This window comes from Trichophyton rubrum, assembly GCF_000151425.1.
Source record: "Trichophyton rubrum CBS 118892 genomic scaffold supercont2.5, whole genome shotgun sequence".
In the NCBI taxonomy this organism is placed as follows: domain Eukaryota; kingdom Fungi; phylum Ascomycota; class Eurotiomycetes; order Onygenales; family Arthrodermataceae; genus Trichophyton; species Trichophyton rubrum.
Genome location: NW_003456424.1, coordinates 696,970 through 715,271, shown reverse-complemented (window position 1 = coordinate 715,271; position 18,302 = coordinate 696,970). Strand labels below are relative to the sequence as shown.

At 47.6% G+C, this 18,302-nt stretch overlaps 7 protein-coding genes across 8 annotated transcripts; 5 read left to right on the top strand and 2 right to left on the bottom strand.

The window, feature by feature from the left end:
* Positions 1 to 1,007: 1,007 nt before the first annotated feature.
* Positions 1,008 to 1,520, top strand: TERG_12225 (uncharacterized protein; the record flags this gene model as incomplete). Its single annotated transcript, XM_003234346.2, has 1 exon — positions 1,008 to 1,520. The coding sequence occupies one exon, from the start codon at positions 1,008 to 1,010 to the stop codon at positions 1,518 to 1,520; it is 513 nt and encodes a 170-aa protein (XP_003234394.2).
* A 183-nt stretch (positions 1,521 to 1,703) lies between these two features.
* TERG_12224 (uncharacterized protein) lies at positions 1,704 to 2,629 on the top strand. Its single transcript, XM_047751216.1, has one exon. It carries the CDS (start codon positions 1,711 to 1,713, stop codon positions 2,206 to 2,208), a length of 498 nt encoding a protein of 165 aa, XP_047606465.1. The 5' UTR covers positions 1,704 to 1,710; the 3' UTR covers positions 2,209 to 2,629.
* Positions 2,630 to 2,718: 89 nt separating this feature from the next.
* On the top strand, positions 2,719 to 8,321 carry TERG_04987 (uncharacterized protein; the record flags this gene model as incomplete). Its single annotated transcript, XM_003234345.1, has 5 exons — positions 2,719 to 2,860; positions 2,939 to 3,146; positions 3,226 to 3,371; positions 3,454 to 5,473; positions 5,531 to 8,321. The coding sequence occupies 5 exons, from the start codon at positions 2,719 to 2,721 to the stop codon at positions 8,319 to 8,321; spliced, it is 5,307 nt and encodes a 1,768-aa protein (XP_003234393.1).
* Positions 8,322 to 8,713: 392 nt separating this feature from the next.
* Positions 8,714 to 9,851, bottom strand: TERG_04986 (uncharacterized protein). 2 transcript variants are annotated; one of them, XM_003234344.2, is made up of 3 exons: positions 9,387 to 9,851; positions 9,191 to 9,301; positions 8,714 to 9,124 (listed from the first exon to the last, which is right to left on the bottom strand). In XM_003234344.2, exons 1-3 carry the CDS (start codon positions 9,641 to 9,643, stop codon positions 8,815 to 8,817), a joined length of 678 nt encoding a protein of 225 aa, XP_003234392.1. In that variant the 5' UTR covers positions 9,644 to 9,851; the 3' UTR covers positions 8,714 to 8,814. The 2 variants fall into 2 exon arrangements, with proteins under 2 accessions (XP_003234392.1, XP_047606464.1); XM_047749894.1 differs by having other exon boundaries at positions 9,191 to 9,851.
* Positions 9,852 to 10,017: 166 nt separating this feature from the next.
* Positions 10,018 to 10,730, top strand: TERG_04985 (uncharacterized protein; the record flags this gene model as incomplete). Its single annotated transcript, XM_003234343.1, has 5 exons — positions 10,018 to 10,065; positions 10,127 to 10,141; positions 10,282 to 10,432; positions 10,565 to 10,630; positions 10,705 to 10,730. 5 exons carry the CDS (start codon positions 10,018 to 10,020, stop codon positions 10,728 to 10,730), a joined length of 306 nt encoding a protein of 101 aa, XP_003234391.1.
* Positions 10,731 to 11,347: 617 nt separating this feature from the next.
* TERG_04984 (uncharacterized protein) lies at positions 11,348 to 15,541 on the top strand (the record flags this gene model as incomplete). Its single annotated transcript, XM_003234342.1, has 3 exons — positions 11,348 to 11,801; positions 11,875 to 12,051; positions 12,108 to 15,541. 3 exons carry the CDS (start codon positions 11,348 to 11,350, stop codon positions 15,539 to 15,541), a joined length of 4,065 nt encoding a protein of 1,354 aa, XP_003234390.1.
* A 780-nt stretch (positions 15,542 to 16,321) lies between these two features.
* TERG_04983 (histone acetyltransferase esa1) lies at positions 16,322 to 18,234 on the bottom strand (the record flags this gene model as incomplete). Its single annotated transcript, XM_047748353.1, has 6 exons — positions 16,322 to 16,480; positions 16,550 to 17,754; positions 17,811 to 17,845; positions 17,903 to 17,967; positions 18,025 to 18,052; positions 18,152 to 18,234. The coding sequence occupies 6 exons, from the start codon at positions 18,232 to 18,234 to the stop codon at positions 16,322 to 16,324; spliced, it is 1,575 nt and encodes a 524-aa protein (XP_047604333.1).
* Between the last annotated feature and the right edge of the window lie 68 nt (positions 18,235 to 18,302).

The window sequence follows — 18,302 nt, the reverse complement described above, 5'->3', positions numbered from 1 at the left end:
GCGATCATAATAATGAAAAACTGCGAGATAGGTTATTTGGAGAAAATTAAGAAGAATCTTCGTACACACTTAATTAGTGCTGTACCTAGCTTTCCAGCACCATATATTTTCATGCCGCTTTGGGAAGTACTAGAAATCGTGTGATTTCAAAGGCTACCTATGCTACTTCTTGATAGCTTAGATTCGAGGATACAATAAACATAGTTATGATTTAATTATGTATGTCAAGCCGGAATGAAAACCGCAATTTGATTCTGTAGTCTCTTAAGTTGGTAGAGCAATGATCCTTAACACGCCACGCTTAGAATCTACTGCTCACCATTATTAATCTCGCAGGAAGAATAGGCCTCTCGATGACATGGGTTAAGTAGCCGAGAACCCTCTGATGCTCAAGATGTACTGCGATATGACGTTGCATTATGTTCTATCAAGGATTCAGCTGTAAAGGGCAGCCTGAATCACTGCCGAGCTGAGCGTCTTAAATGCTGCCAAGACGTACAAAGGGCAATATTCATCTGAATGTTTCCTGGTACATTGCAAGCATCTGTTGCTACGTATACATACTAGGTAGATGGCTGATTGTAAGGGAGGGATGGAAGAGTAGCGGATGGTAGGTCAACACCTAAATATGCCTTTTTTTGCTGTTGCCTGAAGATATGAATGAAAAATTAGATGTTCTTAGTATATATGCTGGTTCTTTCCCATTGATATTTCTCTATAGTCTGTCATATCATTCGGTACCGCACTTAAGAGACCCGGTATATTCATATTTCATATCACCTTCGGCTATGGCGGCAAGTGCAGAGGCTCTCTTTGATGTCCTCGGGAAACGATACGAAGACGCCTTCGCCGATAGCCCGAAACTCCATAAATTCTTAGAACTTGCATAGAAGAGGTTGCCGGAACATAGTAGGATTCTAGATGTTGGGTGCGAAATTGGTAAACCAGTGGCCCATACCCTCGCTTCTGCAGGCCATCAAGTTCATGGAATCGATGGGTCTCAAACCATGGTCAACATTGCCTCCAGCCAAGTGCCTGGAAATTTTATGAAGGTAGATATGAGAATGTACGAGCCTGGATGCACGTTTGATGGTGTGTTTGCGATTCTCTCTCTCTTCCAGCTTTCGCCTGGCGAAATATACTCGATGTGCTGCAGGTTTTCTGGATGGCTGAAGCCCGATGGGTATTTGGTTATTGGGGTGACCCCGAGTACAGACCTACCTCCGGGTGAGTACATTTATGATTCCACATGGGATTGCACGCGACAAATGGGGAAGCCATGGATGAACAGCTACACCGACGAGTTGTTTTTTTCCGAGGAGCGATGGAAGGAAATTCTCCGAAGCGTTGGGTTCGAGATTGAGTCGGATTCTCGCTATTCTTTCACCCCAAAAGGCCTAGAGTTCAATCACGCAGAGATTCATTATCTTCAACTAGCAAGAAAGGTCGAAAGCCAGCCGCTTCTAGGCCCATATCCGCGGCCTACTAAAGCTGAACTGCCTCGAATGTCCCGTGCCTAATACTCTACCGAGAGCCTAGTAAGCGAGCAGTTGAGTATTATTCTTGGGCGTTTCATAAAGGAGGAAGTCCTCTGCTTGGGATGTATCAACAAGGGTAGGTGGCGCTCAACCATCTATTTTAATCGAAAGAATGCTAAAAAACAGTTGACGAGACTGGAAGACTGGGGTGAGCACCAAGCCAAACTTTCGCATGTTTGACGGCACTACAGAAAAGCTGCCATTCTCGACAGAACAGTTCGACATTGTCTTGGTATCATGGCAACTTGAGTTTGCCGCGGACATGGAAGCAGCGTTGGGGGATATTTTGCGTGTTACCAGAAAGAACATATCATCTCGGATACTGGTCATCCAGGGAGCACCAGACAATGAATTTATTCGCTTTCTTAACACGACTTCCGGGCTTCCCAACGCACGACATCAAGGCTATCTTCTCCATTTTGCAAAAGAGTACTTTGCAAGGCATGGATTTGGCAAGGCTGCAGTGAGCCATATCAAAGCACACCATGCCTTCCCCGACGAAGATATATCCAAGAGGTGCAGAGCAGGTATTGATCTCCTTGCTAGGAACATGGTTTCCGTGATTGACAAAGAAGAGCTTTTTTCAAGGCTTGAACTTCATTTCCGTGGAAGTGAGCATGCGATTGGCCATAACATGGCCATGCTGGACGTGAGGTTGACTGCAAATTAGGCAAGCAAGGTAACTTGGAGCCTTTGGGTTTCTACAGCTGTTTCCTATTGACCTCAGTCATAAAAACCACAAATATTAGTGTTTTCAGTACTCCGTATTGGTTGCTGGGTTCAGACTCTTTGACAATATTCCATGGAAAGCGTATAGCTAGGTGGTTAAATGGAAGGCCTTACCGGGAGAAATAGACATAGCAGCAGCCACAACTCGCCCCATAACAAGCCCGCTACTTTTAACCAAACAACTGGGGACGATATGCATGATTATCTAACGTAGTTAGCTGTGGCGCTAGGTAATATCGCTTTATGCGACCCTTGCGAGGAGTTTGGATCGTAGAAATAATCCGACGAGCTAAATCCTGGAAATCACTACTTGCTGGCGTTCAAATGCAGCCGTCGTTTCGCGCAGAGAGATAGCCACCGCGGACGTCGCCAATGGCCCTGAACGAGATACCGAAATGCTGCCAGCTCACTCTCCCTGCCACCGAAAGCTCTTGATCAGTAGGACATTACCATGCAGCGCCCGTTTGAGGTTGCGATCCCGCGGGAGAGCAGCAGCTCGACCTACGATGCGGCTCGACGACTGCCTCGTCCGCTCTCCGTGGACGCAGCCCTGCAGTTCTCGCCCATGACGAGCGCGCCGATATTTGGCCTGGGTAAGTGCAGCCTGGCTGGCGGCCTGACAAGCGGTGCCGTGCTGACCAGACGGTCTTCTTCTCTTTTGTCCTCTGTAGACTCGATCTTGCGGCCGGACATCGAGCAGCCCTCACTTGCGAACTGGGCACGCACCTACGACTCCCACACCGCCGGCAGACTGATAGATACCCTCGACAACGAGACCCAAGCCAGCTCTGCGGACTCGCCTTATATCGAGACTGTCCGCAAGAACATACATGGCCTGCTGATAGGCGAAGGGTTGACCAGTGACGGCCTGACGACGATGTACAGCCTTTTCTGCTCCTCTTGTCCTCCCACCCCTTTGCCGACGGCTCGACTGTGCTGACTGTGAGGTGGGATGTAGTCGCTTCAAGGCGCCCCCGCGCGCTTGTCAACCTCGTCCCTCTGAAAAGACCCAGGCACCGCCAGCCAACATGGAGCTCACTGCCCATGAACGGCTTGGGCCCTTTGCAAAGATGGTGCTGGATACTACCAACATACCATTTAGATGTATGCGATCTCTCTCTCTCTCTCTCTCTATCTTTCTTCCAGTGCTTTATGCTTGGTTGTATATTTGCTAATGTAGCTGCAGACCCGTCACCAAGCTCTCCAAGTCCACCGAAACAAGTGCAGAGATCCAAACCAGCTTCTGCTCCCGATCAGCGTAATAGGGATACCCGTGAAGATGGAGGCAAGGCAGTCTCAAAAATCCCGGTCCCAAGTATGGCCGTCAAACCTGTTATTTTGGTTCCAGCGTTCCCCGACCCCTCGCAATTGAGCGAGTACCAACATCTTCCAGATACCTATGCAAAACCGCGGTTGTTGTCCCCAGCTACGCAACACGCCGAATCGGTAAAGATTCGAGATCAAAGGGAAGTAATCAACACGGCTGTAGCAAACCTCCAGTCTCTTCTCCAGGATGTATTTGAAAGTGAGGACGAGATGCAGCTCGAAAGCTCCCAGGATCCAGGCCAAAATACCAACAAATACTTTTACACCATGGATACCACGGAAGACAGCAGGCCGTGTCTGACCTCCGAGACCCATAAGCAACTGCAGAAGGCTTTCAGGAGCGTTACCGGATATGGTAAACTTGGAGATATTCCTAATGAGTTCATTACGCGTATCCAGAAGCTTTGTGAAGTTCCCATAATGGCGGCTCAGTCGGTTGACATCACAGTTGAAAGTGACATGTCTGAGACCAGCATGGAAAACTGGACAAAACAGCTTGGAGACCTAGAGAATGCACTGCTCGCTATGGGCACGCTGCTACACACCATGGATGGCCGTACTGATGCAAAGGAACTTTGCTCTGAAGACATGATACAACTCATTCCGACGGCTTTAAATCATGTTTTTGAGCGCTGTGTCATACCAGCGGTCGAATGCAGGCCAAGTGGTAAGGATACAGCTCTCTTCAGCATATTTACTAGCCAAAAGCAGGCGATATCAAGCGTAACCCTACAATCGAGGAAAATCCTGTCTCAGTTAGGCGTTTTTCTCTCTGCAGTTGACCTTGTCGAAGGTGCAATTACGGCAATGGAGTTTATGGCTACCAAGTTGATATTCGTCGAAAATGCTCACCATGAAAAAGACTCTACTATTGGAGTCCAGAGATTTGAGGCGGTTCGGCGTTGCGCTATGGACATGCTTGCTAAGATATTTGCCAAATATGCCGAGCAACGATCTTTTATCCTGGATGAGATTCTTGTGTCTCTCGAAAAGCTTCCGTCTACCAGGCAAAGTGCTAGGCAATTTAAGTTAACGGACGGAAAGAGTATTCAATTGCTTTCTGCGCTGGTTGTACAGCTTGTCCAAACCACTGCGGTCAGAAGCTCTTCACAACGTGCAGCGAAACCTAAATTGCGGTCATCCGGTCAAAATGAGGAGAGTGAAGACGATGATGAGTCGAGGTCTGAGGGTGAAGATGACACTTCTCCATTTGTTAACCTTTCTAGACAGGTTGACCAAGCTTATGATAATGCCGTGCGTAGCGCGCAGTATATCACCAGGTTCATTGTCCAACGAGCTATGGCCTCAACGAAGACCGGCGATCAACCTTACAGAAACATCCTGGACCTATTCACGGAAGATCTGATAAGCATTCTCGGCTCTTCAGAATGGCCTGGTGTCGAACTACTTCTACGGGTGCTTGCTTCTCAGATGGTTGGGATAGCAGAGCATGATAAAAGCACAGCAAATGCAAAAAATATGGCCCTGGAACTTCTAGGCTGGATGGGATCAGCAATCTCGGATTTGACCTCCACGGCGCAACATTTAAACAACTCAACGGATGATGGTGACTCGGAATTAACGGAATACATAAGGCAACTGTTCGATAACCATCTGAGCAGGTCATTACATGTCCAAGATCTTGTTGTCCATGATGGCCCCTACCGTATCTCCCTGGAATACTTTAATACTAAAGATGTGGCAGGCTCACACCTCCCAAGTGCTCGGGACTATCTCCTCACATCCTGGACTAAAACAGCATGCACCGTTTATTGTGATGCCTCCCAGAATGAGGCCATATCTCGCAGCTCTTCTGCCCGGAAGCTAGCAAGTTCTTTGACAAGTTTGATATCCGAGCCTCATTGGCTTGAGCAGCATCGGTATGTGGCAACCTGCGGGTTAACTTCCATCGTCTTCAGTATCTAATCCTATAACAGTGAATACGAGAATATTTCAACCCAACAAGCTCGATTTGCCTATCTTATTGTTATTTTGAGCAGCGGATTCTGCAAGGCCTTTGATACTATCGTTAAGGTCTTGCTCAGCTCCATCTCCAGTGACCAGGCAAAAGTGCGGAGTCGAAGCTTAAAGAGCGTCATTCATATGCTTGAACGGGACCCAAGTCTACTAGACCGTGACGACTCCATTATGGACTTGATTCTTAGATGCGCAGCTGACTCATCTCCAATGGTCCGCGACTCTGCCCTTACTTTGACAGCCCGATGCATTTCCCTCAAACCAGCACTGGAGAATGAGTGCTGCCGTGCAATATTAGCATGCGCTTCTGACCCAACAGTCGGTGTTCGAAAGCGATGCATAGGTCTGATGAGAGATGTATACACCGCAACATCCAACAAGGATTTGAGGATTTCTATTATAGAACAGATACTCAGAAGAGTTCAAGATCATGAAACAAACGTTGCAACCTTAGCACGGCAAGGCCTGGAGGAGCTTTGGCTGTCACCACTCCATTCCACGGATAATTTCGATACACCGCAGGCCAAAGTATCTCTTGGAGAGTTGGTGGCGCTTTTCATAGGGGCGGTCCAAAGAGGTGACGAGGTGGTATCTAATCTTGAATCTTTCTTCAAAGCGGCCCTTCACCCAGAATCCAGAGCAGTGGCGCAGAATTTCAAAATATGCAAGGCGGCGGTTGCTACTCTCTTTGAAAACGTGGTCCACGGATCCAATAATGACCAACGATCTCTGCAATCTCATCTTCGAACACTAACGGTTTTTGCAAAGTCGAATCCCAAACTGCTCACTCCAGACCAACTCGAGACGCTTCATCCTTATATTGGACATCTTTCGAGTACAGACGATCTCTTACTTTTCCGTTCTGTGGTGGTCATATACCGCTGTGTTCTGCCAAATCTCTCTTCCGCCCACAATAACCTCCTCAAAGAGATTCAAAATGACTTGTTTAAGAGTGTCTCAAAACTTGCTAGGACTGAACTTAATGAAGTTATGGCTTGTCTGTGGACTATAAACGGGGTTTTGCAAAATACAGAGCGACTTGTCAAACTTACAATATCCGTCTTGAAAGGAATTTACCAGGCATCAAGCACCAAACTTGACGCTTCTACCAGCGGCGATGCCTTGGGTAGAGTTCGAAGTTATATAAGAATTGCTGGCTGTGTGGGAAAACATTGCAACCTGGAGAAATTCAGTTCATTCTTTGCCCAGGCGTTTCCAAAATCCAACACTGAATCTGTTTCTGGTCTCATGGTGGAGTTTATAGCTCCATTTGCATCCTCTATATACCCTCATGAGCTCAGAGTTATGGCATTAGAAAGTTTGGGATCGATATGTGAAACTTGGCCCGAGCAATATGGCAAAGAGAAAGCTAGACTAGCATTCTCCTCTGTTTTCAAAGAAGACAGTGGCGATCTCCAGGATATCGTCCTGAAAACTTTCCTCACATTCTTTTCTATTCATGAAGGTAAATCAGAAAAGTTTGTGAATACTACTGAAACGAATGGTGATAGTGCCGATACCAGCAGACTTGGAGGGTCATTAAAGGCCAGTGCAAACGATGGTGCAGCGGCTTTGATAGCGCAAAATTTCCTTTCCCAGATGCTTCATGCTGCCATGTCGAAGCAGGATACATTTGCACTAACTGCCATCGAACTGATTGCAAGCATCAATCGTCAAGGACTAATCCATCCAAAAGAATGTGCAGGGGTGCTAGTGTCCTTGGAAACATCCCCTAATTCGACGATTGCTACTACGGCATATGAAATTCACAAAATGCTCCACCAACAACACGAATCTATGTTTGACCGCGAGTACATGAGAGCAATTCAAGAGGCATTCTACTATCAGCGCGATGTTATTGGTGATTCAACCGGTGCCTCGGTTCGTCCGTTCACTCCAAAACTTGCTTTACTATTCGATATTGTCAAACTTAGCAACAGCAAGTATCAAAAGAAGTTTCTCACGAATTTTTGCTCCAAAGCCAACTTTGAACTGAAGAAGCTAGACACTTCAGGGAATCCACCTGAATACCTGGAGCTTACACGGTTCGTGTGCCAAAACGTTGCATTCTTTGATTATGCCCAAGTCGCAGAACTTCTGGCCGCCATTTCTTGCATGGAACGTATTGTCGGGACCACTGGGACCGCAGTCGCACATTCTATAGACACGGAGGTCCTATCTGTGAAAGTGCCAGAGGCTATCGAACAACTTGGACTACAGGAAGGAGAGTCCAATATCATTCCTGACCCAATTGATCCTGCTGTATTAAAGCGACTTGCAACTGCTGGCGCCGGCCTTTCAATGCTGTGGGAGACAAGGACTTACCTCCGCCGTCTTTATAACTTGAACTTCCACTCTTTGCAAAAGGAAGGCAAAGTTGCCGCTAAAGAACTGAACAAACCGGCCTCTAAAGTGCCAGGCATCAACGGTGATAGGTTCTGGGATACTATAGCACGAATTATGAAATCCTTGGACAATACTGACTCCATGACTAACATGTGCCGCGAGTTTTCTACTTTGATGTCGGTGGACGATGAACTCAAGATCGCCGGTGATGAAGATCGGGGCAGTCCCGACCCGTTTGCTGAAGTGAATGACGTGAGCAGTGTGATTGGAACTGCGGGAAGGCCTGTGAAACGAAAGAGCTCCGTCTCTAGTTTCACGACACCAAAGAAGAGACCAAGAGGAAGACCAAAGCTGGGAAGTAAACGCCCCAGTGAAGACTCGGACGAAGACAGTGACATGGATTAAAGATCTTTCTATTTCAATATTATTGTATATTACCCTACCTTTCCTGTATCATTCCACTTTTTTCACGGGGGCGATGAGGCGCACGGGTCATTTCACCAGCCTTGATTTCATTTATCAACACTTACGAGCATCTTATGGTGAGCAATATCATGGCGGACGAAACGGCACTTATGGTTCCAGGGGAGTTTGGCCAAAGAGGTCTATTATTTGATGACGGGGGTGATCTGTGATTAAATATACATACTTGATAACATATAGATTATTATTATTATTATTATTTTTCTATGCTGCAGAATTATCGTGATTGCCATGGTTAGTGCAGCAAACAAACGTTTGGCAGCTATAGGAAAAGTAGCCAAAAACGCATCTAAAAAAAAAAAAAATAAATAAATAAAAAAAATAACGGAAATGAATTTCTAGAACGACAGCGTACAAGCTACTGCTGTAAAAATATTATATACACAACATGAAATGACTGGGAACGGTAGGCACTTTATTTTGTTTTGATGTATTTGAGCTTCCTAGACTCATGTAGGAAGTTGTTTGCGTAGGCCTTTGGGCGGAAAACGCGCTCATTTGGCTCCTGAACAAAATATTCGTACCCCTGCTTCTCAGCAAATCGAATTGCATCTTCTTTTGACTTGAAATTGATATGGGTTCCCTGCATAGCGTCTGCGGAAGACTGCCATCCCATTAGTGGATTTTCCCAGCGGTGACCCTTGGATAGGACATCCCAGTCCATCCTCCAGTGGTGGCTGCGCCAGGTACCAGATTGAGTAGCTGGTTTGGCACTACGGTATATTCTGTGATAGAGCAAAGGTGAGTAGGCTATATCATTAATTGGAAACCAGGGTCTGGCGGAACGCTACCTGACTGTTCGGGCCTGAAGGTCTGTTGGAGCACCTGAGAGAACGGCAGCAGCAACGACTTCACTTGGCTCGCTTCCGTCCATTACTCGCTTGGGAACTGGAGAGAACAGGCTGAGAGGAATAACAGTTAGCAAGTATGCACATGCACATGTATTTTTATACTGGTATGAAAGCCCAGGGTAGAGAGGGCCCTTACGAGGTACCATGGTCAACAGTAGCATTGTAGTCGGGCTGATGGCGTGGAATAGATTCACCAGCAGACTCTTTGCGGGTTATAGCACTTCCGGTAGATGGTGTTGCGGGGGCATCTTGGGTGGTGGTCTTGATCTCTCCAGCGGCTTGATGGGTGGTGGAGGAGCTTAGGTACCGGGCATTGAGGGCGTATGCAGATCGAATGGAGCGGGAGCAGGTGGCTCCAATGGCGGAGGGCCCGCCAGCTCGCAGTAGTGGCATCGTGAAACTGAAGATACGTCGGCGTTAGGCCTGGGTAGCGTTGTGATTCTGCTCAACAGCGACGTTCTTTTAATATCTCCCGGTTGCGTCCAGTTCGAACCTTAGCCACGGGGCATTAGGTAAGCAGCGGAGTTTCAGTTGTGCCGGTATCCATATGCGGTTTAGCGCGGCCTCGCTGCGACTTCAACTTGACACTCACAGTCCGAACAACGGCAGAGTCATCGACGAAAAAGCACGAACTCTTCCGCTTCTTTATCACCACCACGTAGTCGGTGACCTGTGTCTACGGTAATTGAGCTCCTGCTGGTACTATTACATGGCTGTTATTGTCTTCAGTACGCTAACCTGGTTCTCCGCGGAAAGATCCGATCATCATGAGCTTCATTGCCAGACGAGGGATCTCTACCCTCATTCCCCCAAAGGTATGTTCTAATCTTGGTGCTATAACGTCAGGAAATGAATTTGATAGCTAATACAGTGTAGATTGCCTCTCCTTCGGTTCGTATACTGGAATATCCTCCTCAATTGCGCATAATTCCGTTTGATTCTGTGTGTCGTGGTCTCAGTGGATATTAAAACGACCACCATTGCAAGCATACAACACAGGAACTCATACAGCCGGCTTACAATGCTATTAGGCAATTGGTGCTGCTAAGGATGCTGCTCGCATGGAACGTGTGAGCGACTTTTACGCCAGACTCCCACGCGGTCCGGCCCCCGAGGCCAAGCCCTCTGGTCTTTTTGCTCGTTACCAGGCCGCATACTTTGGCAAGAACGCTTCTTCTGCTCGTAAGTCTTGAAAATATTCCTTTGCAATAATTTATTTATATAATCGGCCGATTGTTGTCTATTTTTTTTGCCTGTGGTAGAAAGGTTAGCCTCAGGTCTGCGTCGATTATATAGCTAACTGTTACTTTACAGCTCTTGTCCATCTAATTATTGGCCTGACCCTCGTCGGCTACAGCATACAATACGTTACCCACCTCCGTAAGTGCTCCTGGTGCCTACCTACGCTCCCTTGGATAGAAAGCCGTATGCTAACTGCTACTTCCTGCCCCCAGGCCACCACAAGAACAACCCTCACTAGTCGAATAACAAATGACGCTGTACCACATACATGTAGATATTCAATAGAATGAATCACTTGCTTAAACCTATATTTTCTATCCTCTAATTGCCATCCTCTTACCTGCTCGTCCTTGCCTGCCGCAAAATATCCTGACTGGAAGTTGGTGTGTATGTACCGCGCTAGCCTGTTTGGGCGACTCGTCTTGGCGCAGCTGGCCGACTTTCGTCTTTCAAAAGTGTCACTTTTCACTCTTCTATTGATCTTGAATTCTACAACACCGTCAACTATCTTGACAACAACCGGCGTCTTGTTTCCGGCCTGTTATCGGCGTTCCTGGGCTTACTGTAGTTGGGACTTTTGGTTCGACCTTTTCTTTTGCCTCACCGGAATAGCAAGGAAGCTTCTGCTGCATCTTCTGCCAACGCGTGTTCGACCGGCCTGCTTGTGAAAGTCCTCCCTGCGGATAGGCTACTTGTGTGGTTCTCCGTCGCAATAACTAGTCTTTGACGATACGTACGTTTCCCACTTATACCGTCGTTCGTTTTTGTCTGGCCTGTTTTGCGAAAAACAGAAGGCAAAAGTTGTGAGTCCTGGATGGCGCTGACCTATGTTTCTTGAAGCTATAGAGCATTGTTATGGCAGAGCGGAGCAGCAACGATGTGGTAAACCAAACCCGGTCGGGCGGCGACCTCTCGCCTTCCGACGTTCCTGCGAGCAAACCTGACAATTTGACTGCTGGAGGGGACCGGGGGGATGTTCAAGCTTCTGATAACAACTCAAAACCAAAGGCAAACACACATTCATCGCAGGAAATATCAACGGGTAACCCATCGTCGACTGAGACTAACGGAGTCGGATCGGAGAGCAACGATGCCAATACCAGCTTATCGCCAAACGTTGGAGATGGGAGTGGAGGATCGGATACAGATGCGAGTCGACCGGACGCACGATCTAACACTGATGGGGCACAACACTCTCGAACAAGTTCTGTGAAAAGGCCGGCATCATTCAAACCAGTTTCCTTCGCCAAATTTTCCGTGACAAAACCTCCGGGTTCGAATGGAAATAGCAAAGCAAGCCCGGAGAAAGGTATGCACTCTTCCTTTTTCATGACGAGCTTTATATGTTCTTCAAGGACAAAATGTTGATACTCTATACACAGCACCGTTTCTAACATCAACTCCGCCGTCATCTACATCGACACCTTTGAGCTCGAGGCCTCGGCTAGTCGCAAAATCTGGAAGTGGGCTACGGGATTCTTCTCCCCGGACATCTACGGCAGGAAGTAAAAATGTCTCGGGTGCCCCCGATGCCAATCTAGTATGGAATAAAAATCGGCGTAAGTGTCTTCCGTAACGTCATGGCTTTCTACGAATTAACAGTATTTCGATGTAGCTGTTCAACCACCCCCGACAAAACACCTAACGGATGAAGAGCTGAAGCAACAATATGGAATTCACATGACATCACGCATACAGACAGACGACAACGAGAAGGAGGCCAAATGGGCCGATATTGATGACGACGAGGATGACTGGGCTCCCGAAACTATTGAATGGAACGATGGCACAAAAATTACTTTGACTCATACCGAAGGCAGTGCGCCGGGATCCCAAGAGACCAGTACTCTAGCTAATAACTCAAACGATCAAAAAAGACAACCCTCACCAGCCAACAATATGCCACCAGCACGCGAAGCCCCTAAACTTTTACTTTCGAAACCGTCAAGTTCCCTTGGGTCGAATACTACAATCTTAAAAGTCGGTGCAAGCGCCGAAAAGCAGCAATCTAAACAGGGTGGCGATTTGTCAAAAAATACCAATGATAAGCCCACACTAACATCAAAGGGCGCTGCTGCGGTGCGGTCGCCGTGGGCCCCATTACCGCCTGTGGAAAAGGCCTCTCCTCTAGCACCTAATCCTCCAGCTCAAAATCAAGTTCCTCGGTTTAACCATGGCGAGCCTTCTAGGTTAGATGCCGGTCCAGCTCCTCCTACGAAAGAAATTGCTGCCGATGACTTCAATAGGTCTTGGAGAGATCGACAACCTACCGCTCCTCGAGAACTTTACAATTCGCAATCAGGTCGATACGAACCCGTCTCAGACAACAGACATGGACACCTGAGAAATGACAGATCGGGGAAGAATGATGGTCATTTTAGGCCTGCTTCCCTCCTTCAACGGTCTATGCATGAACAACCTGGACCCGCGGAACCATCACCTGCCTTTCAGACTCACAGAAGCCCTACAGAAGGGAGCCAGTGGGGACGTCGACGCGCTTCGTCGAATGTAAGTGGCAGTAGTGGAGGATTCGCCAGAAGAATGTCTTTGACTAGACCCGAACTTCCATCCAAAGGAGGACCACCGTCCACAGGGACGCTTGAGAGGTCAGCCTCACCAAATGCCCGTCAAATGCAAAATGGTCCAGTGGCCCCGAGTCTAGGTTCCCCATCTCAGCAGTCACACAGGAGTCTTGATCATGGACCTCCCAACTTTCATCAGGCTTCGCCTAGCTCTCAAACCAATGCACCCTCTCAAGGTGCCGTGGATGGCCAAACCTCTCAGCCTCCAGTCATGGTAGAAGACCCTGTTGCAATGCAACAAAGAATCATGCGGGAGAAACGAGAAATGGCCAGACAACGACGACTAGAACAGGAAGCTAAAGAAGAAGCAGCAAAGCAAGAACGCATAAGGATAAAATTGCAGTCTATGGGTGTACCTGCCAATGAGCTCCCAGGTGCAAAAGACAGCACGCCATCATCGAATTCAGAATCAAAGAAGCCAACCGGTCCACCATCAACATCAACTACTGCCATATCCTCACCTCCGAAACCTCCTGTTCCGGAATTAACAGGAGAACCTAAGCAATACGGCATGATGAAGGTCCATCACCCCGAGTCGGTGAAGAAGTTAGTAGCTTCTTCCGAGAAACACCCTGAGAAGCCCCAGCAAGTCGGAAACCAGGCGCAAAATCATCAAGCACCCCTTTCTCATAAGCAAGCAATGCCTGATGCCTCACCCACTGTTAACGGTTCAAAACGTACTCAAGAGGGCCAGGCTAAAACCTCACAGCCTATCTATGGACCGCAACCAGAGGAGAGACCGCCAAATTGGAAGTATTCTGTTCCATCAACGTCTACATACAGTTGGCCTAGCTCAAAAGGTCACACAGCGGGTCTTGGTGCTCTTTGGGGACCACCAAGTAATGACAAAGCTTTGGGCAATGGCACCTTTGATAGGAATCTTGCTAGCTTCCCATCAGATCTCAGTTCTTTAGGTTTGACTGAACAACAGCACCTCTATCCCCAGCAGGCCCAGGAAGGGGCTGAAATTCCGGAAGGAATATCTCGCCCTCTACCACCTCCCTCCAAAACAGGTCCAGATAACGCAAAAACATTATCACCTCTATCATCTTCTGACCATATGCGGCCGGATCGCATGGGTGACAATCCCAAACCAATAGCTCCACCCGGACCGATTGCACCACCGTCCTATAACCAAGGACAACGATGGCAACAAGACCGATTGCCACACCGTAACCAGGAAACTGCAGCTTGGAGTAATTTTCATTTGGTTGCTAGAAAGTCTGAATTGGAAGAGAATGAAAGGTTTCATCAAGATCTCAAAGCTCTTCGTGAAGAAGAAGCCAAGACAGGAATTGCCTCCTCTCTCCAAACAACCTTCAATGAAACTTGGAGACAGGTTGAAGCTGGAGAACGTCCGGGGAATAGAAATATCATTGGAGTGGTGTCTACAACTTCTGACAAGGAGCCCCAACCTTCTCCTTTCCCTCAAATTGATTCTGTCAGCGGTCTTTCTTTTAGTGATAAACAGAAAGCTGTGCCCCCACCCTCGACTCGTGGCTCCCGTTTCTTCCCACCGGCTTCTGAACCAAAGCGCCTAAACAATCAAGAGATTCTGCCCCCTCGCAGCCAATCTCCCCCCCCACCGGAGGAAGTGTCCAGCCACCCCGTGTTCACGGGTGATTCTCAAAGACCATTAGTTCACCTTCCCAACCCCAAACCTCGCGTGAAACTCCCTCCAGGCTCCCTCTCCACTCCTAGCCCACCGCCTCCTCCCCCAGCTCCCGCAACCTTCGCTGCCATGGTTGCTTCACCTCCTCCTGCACGAACGCCTGCACAGCCAATTGCGAGTACCACTTCCTGGCAAGACAGATTCAACGGACTATTTGGAAAGAAGACATCCCAACCTGCTCAGAGGAAGAACAGCTCACTCGCAGTTGCGTCTGCAACCAAGGAACCCCTGGATGTAATATCGAGTTCCTCATCTGCAGCCGTATCTTTTCCACAATATGATGAGAAGCGGAAATTTACAGGCGACCCCGGTAGAGCAACGACTAAAGAGGTTGAGGACGAAGAAGCAATATTCGAAGATCGCGAGGCAGGCTCCTTGCCTGTTGTCAAAGTCCCTGATATGGCCCCACGAGCTGCGTGGCATCCAGCCCCAAAGCAGTCGCGCTTCCGAACCAAGTACCAGAAACCGGTGTTATCACAAAGTATTGAGCCGTATATCATTGGTAGTATTGAACGGGATAGCAACGGGGAAGTCTCTGTTATAGTTCGACCACCAGGAAAGGGATTGAAAATGGTTCCCTTGCCTAAACGAGGCGGGAGCAGCTCAGGAAAATTCCGTTCGAATCCAAAGAACCGGTCACGGAACCCAAGATCTAGAGAAGGGAGCGGATCATATCAAAACTCACACCCTACAAAAAAGCCTGTGTCTAGTACGGCCAACACTACATCGCCGGCGTCTCTCTCGAGTTCCGCCCGCCAGGGTTCTCACAGATCCCATCAAAGCAGCACAAAATAGGCATGCTAACCTCATGATTCACTACCCTCACCCTTTTTCCTCTCTTTTCGCGTCTCGATAGCCATGAATAACTAATTTCGTGAGATGAACACAGACTTGAATCTTCCGCAAGTCAAGTTTGTATCTTTTTTTTTCTTTTTCTTTTTTTTCTTTGTTTTGCTTTTCTGTTTCGGGCGGATCCTACCAAGCATGGATAGTTTTTCTACCCCTATTTTCCTTCTCTCTTTTGTCAGTCATCATCACACTTCATCAATACTTTCTCGTTCGCCTTGCCACCTGTTCTCTGTCTGCCTCCCTAAGTCGACTTCTCCACCTCCTAGCTTCGTCTTCGCCTTTCTTAATACTATCGCTCGAACCTCTGCAACCTCGCAACCGAGATTGTCTCACACAACACTGTGCTAAGGACATTCCGGAAGGATTATTTCCAAGCTCCTACTCAACTAGTTATCTCTAATTCTTTGTTATTTCAAAGGAAGCGATAGGTGGCTGAAATTGAAGACTTGTAACATTATTTATTCCTTGCCCCTGTAATCAATTTTTTTTGCATGCCCGTTGTCTCTCAATATAACGTGGGCAAGCAGCAGGCTAGTTATCGCCCAGTCAGTGCTGACATGTTTATAGTAACATGAAAGGTCTCCTTGGACACGAATAATATACAGATCTTAGCTACATGAATCATCCGCCTGACCTAAAGGTCACAAAAAACAAAGATCATAAAGATGCATCGCTTGCTAAACCACCCGTAAAAGCATTAATAAACTGTTCCATACTTCGACTCCATTACCAGTTCCATGTTCTACTGGAGGCATTGAAGACCGGTGGCTTCCACTGGAGACGTGTAGGGTCAATATTCCTAGCGCCCTTGACTTTCTCTTTTTCGAGACGCTTCTTATGTTGCTCCATCACGCTATCTGTTAACACCAAGACCCAGTTTCCTTTCTATTGACGTCAGTCAGAAACAGGCCATTAAGTCGATAATGTGATTAGTATGGATTGCGGACGACTTACATTATACCGTAGCAGTCCTAGCACCACCAATGTCTCATGAACATCCTTTTCAGTCATCGCACTTAACGTAGCTAACTCGCTCTCGCTAATTGCGTCTCGGCCTGGCTCAACAAGAAGTTCAACAAGCGTTTCCCTCCAATACTGGCGATAGCTCAGTAAACCTAGGTCACTAAGAGGCTTTTCAGGAGAGCCTAGCTTCCCTTCCCGCTTGCTAAGCTCATAGCTGAAGGCGATAAGCAGTCGACCAAACCCACGACGTTGGTACTGAGGCAAAGTCAGGATACACGCAACGTTATATCCTTCGGCAGACTCCTTTTCCTTAGAGAAATATCCGACAAGATGGCATCCGTTGGCATCCCGTGTAGTCATACAGTAGAATAGGAATGGATCGACATCGTAGTATAACGTCTTGTGGTCTAAAAACAGCTTGCTGAGTAGACAGAGGTTTCTGCACCATGTCCTTTGTCGTCTGCCATCAACTTCAAAAAATGAAACATGGTCATCCCGGTATATCTCGTTTCCTGGTGGATGTAGTAAGGTACACTTGCTCCGATGTCTGCGGAACGCACGTTCGTTATCAAAGTAGCTGAGGCAGAATTCGTCGATGTAGATCATATCGGCATCACTAAAGGACATAGGATAAGGAGAGAAGTACCACGGCTCAATCTCGAATTTACCCATTTGGATCTTACTTAAGTTCCGTACACGATGGATTTCAGTAAGATTTTGAGTCATGCTCCCTCCTGTTCTTAACTTTTCAATTTCGACTTCCCTGGTTGTGTCAGCAGCGAGCTTATCTTGTTCTTCCTTGAGAACAGCCTTCGCCTCGACCTCGGATTGGATATCGGCCATCTCAACATCTTCTGACTCTCCGTCACGAACTCGAGGTGTGCCACTCACGGATGGCCCCTCGCTGCCAAGCATGGATATTTCGAATGGTGTACTACTTTCATCTTCCTGATTTTCTTTGCCTCCAGCTTTTGAAGGCCTTGGAGCTTTTGAAATGTTCTGGCTCTTGCCAGACAGTAGATCTGGAGTCGATGAAGCATCTCTGCTTGCATGCTGTCCCCGCTTGAGATTCTTTGGTTGCGCCTTGGTAGCAGCCGCAGCCGCAGCCGCCCCTGATATTTTCTTCTTTTCAGGTTTCTCCGGCTGGGGCCATTCAACTTCCTTTGTAAGATCGATTCGCGATGCAACAATCCATTCTGAACGTGTTATCAGCATAGGATTTGGACAGTTACTATTAACAAAAAATCCTTACCATCAAGACGCTTGTTGAAGTCCACATAATGGACACTATGCCAATATTAGTACCATCCAACACCACAGCAGCTCAGGAATAGTGCGACGTACTAGAAGGTCGGCCCTCCTTTCTTCTGCTTTATTGAAAGAATCTCGGCCTTTCGCTGCTCTCCATCCTAAGCACTTGGTCAGTATCAGTCACGTGATATGAGATAGGCAGCATGGTTTCTCACTTTGTCGACAAACACCTTTACTCCGATACTGCAAGGACGATGAGGTCAGTTTCAGATGATCGAAAGCACAGGAAATAGAGGAATAGTCATGCTACTAGAGTAAGGCCACGGTTTTTTCATAGCGTACCTCAGGGTATTCAAGGTGGCAAAACCTCTATCCGCGGGGTCTGGCGTTTCAACAGCCTCCTGGGAGCCTTCTGGGACACCCATATTAAGCGGTAGACGGTATTTAGCGATATAAGAACTGAAGATTTGATAAAATACGCGTTGGTTATAAT